The sequence below is a fragment of the Halichoerus grypus genome, chromosome 1, assembly GCF_964656455.1.
Source record: "Halichoerus grypus chromosome 1, mHalGry1.hap1.1, whole genome shotgun sequence".
Taxonomy (NCBI): Eukaryota; Metazoa; Chordata; class Mammalia; order Carnivora; family Phocidae; genus Halichoerus; species Halichoerus grypus.
In genome coordinates this window covers 85,493,905-85,500,981 of record NC_135712.1, presented here as the reverse complement: position 1 = coordinate 85,500,981, position 7,077 = coordinate 85,493,905, and the positions used below count along the sequence as shown (strand labels likewise).

Here is a 7,077-nt window from a genome sequence, read left to right as displayed (position 1 = left end):
TATTATGCCGGGTATAGACCAGCAGCAGCCCCTCTCCAAGGATGTTAGAAATGCACACTCAGGCCTCATCTCTGACCCAATGAATTAGAATGTGCAGCTTAACAAGATCACAAGTGATTCTTAAGTATAAAATTTGAAAAACACTCAACAATATATCAATTTCCTAAGTCTCACCTCTAAAGTAATTCAACACACACACACACACACACACACACACACACAGCCATACTCCAAGCCCAGGAAGCCAGGTCTAACAAGATCACAGGTGATTCTTAAGTATAAAATTTGAAAAACACTCAACAATATATCAATTTCCTAAGTCTCACCTCTAAAGTAATTAATTCCACACACACACACAGAGCCATACTCCAAGCCCAGGAAGCCAATCACACAACAGAAGAGAGTACAGGAAGCCAATTACACAACAGAAGAGAGTACTGGAGCGGTCAAAGGGTTTTCCTTTATTGGGGCTGCTGCGGCAAGCAGAAATCCCTTTTGTCTGGCAGCCCAAACCCCACCTCATCCCAGTTCACCCCACCTCCTTTTTAGATCTCCCTCACTAAAGTGGAAGCTTGCTATGCCTAAACTAGGCAGAGCTTTGGAGACTGATGGAAGAAGAGACGGGAGGCCGACACACGAGAACGGACACCATTCTGGTATCATTCCCCAGCCCCAACAAGCCCAGCCTTCTGCCCTTAAGAAAAATGGCTGTCGGCGTAGCTCCACTTCCGGCCACGGAGCCAAACAAAATCGGGGCGGAGAAGAAACCGGAAGTGACCGCCCTTATGGCACTCCGCCCACCTCCTCTCCTTTTCCCAGCCTCTCCTGGGAGGATGAGGAGGCCTGGGGGCTGAGGCTGGTCTGCGGTTGCCGGGTGACAAGTTGGAGCCGGGACAGTGTGAGTGCTCGCTGCCTCGGCCGTCGGCCCGTTCACTTCGCTCGGGGTGACCTTCGTGCGGCCAGGGACAGGGGGCGGGGAGTCGTGCGCCGGAGCTCTGTGACGAGGCGCCGCCGCCGGTCTGCGGGAAAGGAGCTAGCGAGCGGATTTGCGAGCGGGGCCCTCGGCCGGGTCGAGCCCGCGGAGCCCGCGAGGCCGGAGCCCGGGGCCTGGGGAGCCGGGTCTGGGGCTGGCGCTCGCGGGGCGGTGGTGAGGTCCGGTCCCTAGCTCTGCGGGCGGGGCTCCAGCGCCCGGTGTGGAAGGCCTTTCCCCAAGGTAGGTGTTCACACCCGGTTGACCCGGGTCGTTGCCCTCACCCCGCTTTTCCCACGCAGCTCCTTCACTAAGTCATTTCCTGACCCTCTGGAAGGCTCGGCCTTTTTTTTGTGGCCACTCTGCTCCATTTCACACGCATACATACCGGGAGTAGACTGGCGTGTAATCGTTTTTGTTTGGTGTCTTTTTCATGAGAAGTTGCCAGAAAAGGAAATTTGTTATAACTTACATTCTTTGAAGTTCTTGGTGCTTTGGCTGGAAACGTTAATGCTCGCTTTAAGCCTTGCCTGCTTATTTCTTGTGATGAGAACTAATTTTTTTTCAAGGTCGGAATTACATTATGGTACTGGAATTTTGTTTCCTCATTCTGGGTATCCACCTCCACCCGCTAGAGCTCCAGGTTGAGAAACTTGTTTGCGAACTTGCTTTATCTCACTAACCCTGTTACAGTTTTCCACAATTAGTTTCATCTTCACCAAAAGGAAATAAGGTAGAAATTGCAACCAAGATTTTGGCCAATAGAGTTAGTTATTTTAATGGGCTGTCACTGAAAAGTAGTCTTTAATTGCTTGTCTAAAACATTTCTCAAAAAATTATCCAAAAGTATTTTGACAGTTTATTTCACTGGGGAGTTAATGTGGTAGGATGGTGTCATTAATTTGCATGTCTTTATCATATAGTTTAACTTGTGCTTTTCTTTTTTCTTTTTAAAGATTTATTTATTTTAGAGAGAGACACAAGGAGAGAGTGGGAGGCGGGAAAGGGCCAGGAGAGAATCTTAAGCAGAAAGCAGACCCCCCCGCCCCACCAGCATGGAGGTTGACGTGGGGCTGGATCTCAGGACCCTGAGATCACAACCTGAGCGGAAACCAAGAGTCGGATGCCCACCCAGGCACCCCTAATTTGTACTTTTCTAACTTTTAATTTTCTTCCCCCAGTAACATAATGGCAGAAACTGCTTCTCCACTGAAGCACTTTGTGCTGGCCAAGAGGGCAATTACTGCAATCTTTGACCAATTACTGGAGTTTGTTACTGAAGGATCCCATTTTGTTGAAGGTTAGTTTCTCTAAGTTTTGAAAAGAATATGGTTGAAAGTATATGCAGGTACTTTATCCTTTCACCCTTAGTTACTGAACACCTATACGAGGCATTGCTCTATATTCTTGGAGAGATGCCCTAACAAATAAAATCCTTTTCTGCCCTCCAAAGGAAGAAGATTAAGTGGTATTGATAACCTAAGATATAAGTGGTTGTATGTATGATACCACTAAGCTCTTTATTATATTAATAATGCATTTAATTCTCATATCAATGCTGGGACAGATTTTAATTGCAATTATTATATTTTATTATTTTTTAAAGATTTTATTTATTTATTTGTCAGAGAGGGAGAGAGGGCACAAGCAAGGGGAACGGCAGGCAGAGGGAGAAGCAGGCTCCCCTCTGAGCAGGGAGCCCAATGTGGGACTCTGCCCCAGGACCCTGGGATCATGACCTGAGCCACGGGCAGACGTTTAACTGAGCCACCCAGGTGTCCCTAATTGCAGTTATTTTAAAGATGAAGAAACCGAGGCACAGAAAATTTAAGCAACTTGCCCAAGATCACCTAGCTAGTAAATGCCCAGACTAAAAATCAGGCAGCCCACATTTAAGCCATTATACTTATCTCTTCCCCAAGTCGGCTGTCAGCCTAGATCTCAGACCTATCTTCTCAGATGAGGCTGGAATGTGGTGGGGGAAAGGGACAAAGAAGTTTTCTTAAAGTGAGTGTAACTGTTCAAACAAGGTTGGTGAGGAATGTCTTACTGGGGAATACTGCTTTGGAGGTAACTGTTGAAATCTTTTCTGGTTCTTAAGATTACATGACTGTCAAGGGTACAATGAAAAGCGAGGGATTCTATATACTTCAGTGACATTGGGGAAACATTTGGTAGGTTGGTAGAGTCAAACTTTTTGAGGATAGCCCCTGTAATTTTTAATCATTTTGATATTTTGGGGGCCGGATTCTTATGACCTGTTGCAACAAGGCATTCACCTTTTATTCAGATACTGTGGCATTTTTACTTTTCAAAATGGCCATGTTAATGTAGAGCAGAGCCAAAATATGCGAAATGTGTGCATATCTTAGATATTCCCTTGTATAATTAACCCAATATTCATTTTTGTCACTTTTTCTAACACCATTTCAATTTTGTAGCAACATACAGGAATCCAGAACTTGATCAAATAGCTACTGAGGATGATCTGATAGAAATACAGGGTTATAGAAACAAGCTTTCCATCATTGGTGAGGTGCTGTCTCGGAGACATATGAAAGTGGCATTTTTTGGCAGGTAATCCTTTATTGTTTCTCTCAAGGGTAGTTTCCAGAAATCAGCTTTTCTAAGTCATATCTCCAACTTTGTTTCTGATATTTCAGCAAGTGGTATTCCTACCCTTGCGCCACAAAGAGTTTCTCCCTTTGCTAAATGTTAAAGCTATTAGCATGAGAAAGCATTTGTTCATTTTAGCTCTTGGTATAAAATGAAACTTTCTAAAGGTCAGTTGTATTTTTACTTTTTAAGGATGCTGATGTCTAAGAATTAGCTTCTTAGCCAGTCCAAAGAATAGAAATACAGATAAATGATATGCATAACTTGTGACTTTCTAAAGTTTCTCTTAATTATCAGGTGTGTCTTCCAAAAGGATTCTCAGCCTCACGATTCCCAGAGGGAGAATAGGAAACGCCATTTGTTAACATAACTATCTGGAGTGATAGAGCGATTTCTGACACAGCTCATGTTCATTTAAGAATCATTTGTTAACTTCCTGTGTACTGTGCACTCTGTTAGGCACTAGGGATTCGAAGACAGATGAGTAGGCCCGTATCATGTGCTGAGTATCAACAGAAACATTTACTCACTAAACTAACTTTTAAGCCCGTCTTAGGGCTTTTTTAGTACTTGTGATTTCCTATACTTAGAATTCCCTTTGCCTTGTTTTATCTATGTCTGGCTCTTTCTCACTCTTCAGATCTCATCCTAAATGTTACAACATCAGAAACCTTCCCTGACTGTTGTATCTAAAGTATTCCTTCTCATTTATTCTCTTCTAAAGTGCCCTGTTTATGCCCTTTAAACCTTTTCCACAAAGCTGTGCTGGGTTTTTGTGTGTGTTTTTTTTGTTTGTTTGTTTGTTTGTTTGTTTTTGTCTGCTTCTCCTGCTTGACCTTACTCTCAGGGCCTTACAGAGTGTAGTATGAGGTGGGTCCAGAAATAGGCCCTAACTCAGATTAGGGTGGAGTGGGAATGAGAAGGAAGAGGGCTCCTGGTGAGGTGATGACTCCATTGTCCTATTTGAGAAGGAGAAATAGGTAATAGCTTTGGATATGAAAAAGATCCAGCCCAGATTTAAGGAGATGGGGACTTTAGACCACAGCTTGTGATGGGAAGAATTTGGGGTTGTGGTTTCAAATTGTCACAAGAAGCAAGAAAGATAAAAAAGGCAAGGATAGCTATATGGGAAAGGTGGGATTTGTGTTCCTCTATTTTTCTGATATGTACATTCCTGATATCTGTGTAGATCAGGTTGGCAACTTTTTTGTAAAAAATGCAATCTGATGAAATTTCTACAAAGTTTGAATTCTAAAAAGGTTGGCCTTCGACCCAATGAAAGAATAAAGTTTTTACTGTTATGTTTTATTTTCATGATTTTATATATTCTTCAGGACAAGCAGTGGGAAGAGCTCTGTTATCAATGCAATGTTGTGGGATAAAGTCCTCCCTAGTGGGATTGGCCATACAACCAATTGCTTCCTGAGTGTTGAAGGAACTGATGGAGATAAAGCCTATCTTATGACAGAAGGATCAGATGAAAAAAAGAGTGTGAAGGTATAATATTTGACTATTAGCAACAAAATGTACCTGAAATAATGTCCTTGTTCTTTTTTAAAAAAAATTGTAAGATGTCTACATTGCTGGAGATAGAAGAACCATTAATGTTTCTATTTGTAGCTTTAAAGCCATCACTAATATTTTGAATTCTCTAAAATTTTTTTGCTTCAGAGCTAAATCATTAGAAGAATATATCTTAAAGCATACCTTATTAGAAAAATAAAACTTGTCCTTAAAGTAAATTAGAGTTAAGAGTTTATTACATTTTAAAATAATGTTCCCAGTGAAAACAACATTATTGAAGTGTATTGTTGCTATTTAATCTCAAATCTAATTTCATCTTTTGAAAGAAAACTTTGTTTAAAAATTTGGCTCTGGAATGTTTTTGATGCATGTCTGTGCCTTTTGAAACTATTTTATCTTTGGAACGTTTATGAGCACATTCATGAGTAAATGTAACAGTTTTATCAGAAAGGGCCAATGGCAGTTCCCTACCTTTCATAAATTTCTTAAGGAACCCAGTGCCACTAGGTTCCTTTAGCCAAAAGAAGGGAAAAAAGTGTTTCTCAGTATTATCACTTTCTCTTAAGTCTTCCCCGCCCCCCCCCAGTTTCTCTTAAGTCTTAAGATCTCTCCCACAAATGCAGTAGTTCAGTGTTTAAAATCCATGCCATATTCGTTTTTGCAAAACTGAGTTGAATTCACTGGTCTAGTTAATTGTTCTGTGAGTTTGCTGTTTGATTTAACTCAGGTAACTCAATTTGTGTAATACCCTTCAGATTAGTTACGAGGAATAAAGGAGGTGATGTTTAAGAAAATATTTTCAAAGTTTTAACCCATACAAATGACGGAATCACTTATTTCTTAATCAGGATTTTTACCAAATCAGAATTCAAACTGGCCTTAGATCCTTAAAGTAAAATGTATATGATATTTTAAAGTAATTGTCTCCTTTTTCTTGGCCTGTGCTCTCTACTTCCAATCCACTTCCTTCATTCTCTTTTGCTCCTCTCCCCAACTCCAAAATTTCAATTTGTTTACCTCAAGTTGTGGCCTGCTTTAAGGTACAGACTTTGAGTCCTGTGCTGTAGTAGTTTACTTAGTAAAAGAAATGGAATATTAACAGCTAATAAGCTTACTAAGTACCAGGTAGTATTCTAAGTACCTGCAGTAACTCAAACCTCACCACAACTCTGTCAGATAGGTGCTTTTATTTTTTATTTATTTTGTTTTTGTTTTTGTTTTTAAAGATTTTTAATTTATTTTTTGACAGAGAAAGAGACAGCGAGAGAGGGAACACAAGAAGGGGGAGTAGGAGAGGGGGAAGCAGGCTTCCTGTGGAGCAGGTACCCGATGCGGGGCTCCATCCCAGGACCCTGGGATCATGACCTGAGCCGAAGGCAGATGCTTAACGACTGAGCCACCCAGGGATAGGTGCTTTTATTATCTTAATTTTATAGACCAGGCATCAAGATTTTAGTACAAGTTTATAATTCTATCAAAAAGTTTATGAAAGCAAGCAAAAATAAAACCTAGCTAACATTGTCACTATGGAGATTCACCTCAACCCTGATCAGGACTATTGTGCCAATTTGAAAATAGATGTTTCCCTTTAAAAATGGATACCCCTACAGTTCATTTGTATGTGTGCTGGTGTCCTTTCCTTGAATATTAATTTTATATTAAGCCCTTTGTATCTATTGTATATTTAACACAAACATGAACGGTATTAAAGTAACACATTAATAAATTAGCATATGTCAGAAATCATCTTGAGAAACAGAAATATTTTAGTGAATTCAAATGGAAAGAGAAGGCGTAGTCATTGATGTCCAAGCAGGCTTATGTGAGTAAATAACTGCCTGCTGAGAAAAATCCTTTCTTAAAATGATATGTCTTGAGCTTCTCTTGTATTGTTTTAGTCTTATTACTCTGGTGTTTTTAAACTATCTTAATAATGTTTCTTCTATTTTCACCCCTTACTACTGAGC

General features: G+C 40.8%; 1 protein-coding gene across 3 annotated transcripts in view; it reads left to right on the top strand.

Moving 5' to 3' along the window:
* The first annotated feature begins 748 nt into the window (after nucleotides 1-748).
* Nucleotides 749-7,077, top strand: part of MFN1 (mitofusin 1) — a 31,480-nt gene continuing 25,151 nt past the window's right edge. For 2 of the 3 annotated variants that reach the window (XR_013446408.1, XM_036115909.2), the window contains exons 1-4: nucleotides 749-898; nucleotides 2,152-2,270; nucleotides 3,412-3,547; nucleotides 4,921-5,083. Coding sequence is in view for 2 of the 3 variants with exons in the window: in XM_036115909.2 (XP_035971802.1) it covers nucleotides 2,159-2,270; nucleotides 3,412-3,547; nucleotides 4,921-5,083 (411 nt within the window). In the remaining variant the exon portion in view is untranslated. Of the gene's footprint in view, nucleotides 899-919; nucleotides 1,214-2,151; nucleotides 2,271-3,411; nucleotides 3,548-4,920; nucleotides 5,084-7,077 lie in introns of those variants that run through there. The other variant, XM_036115910.2, reaches the window with a different exon arrangement.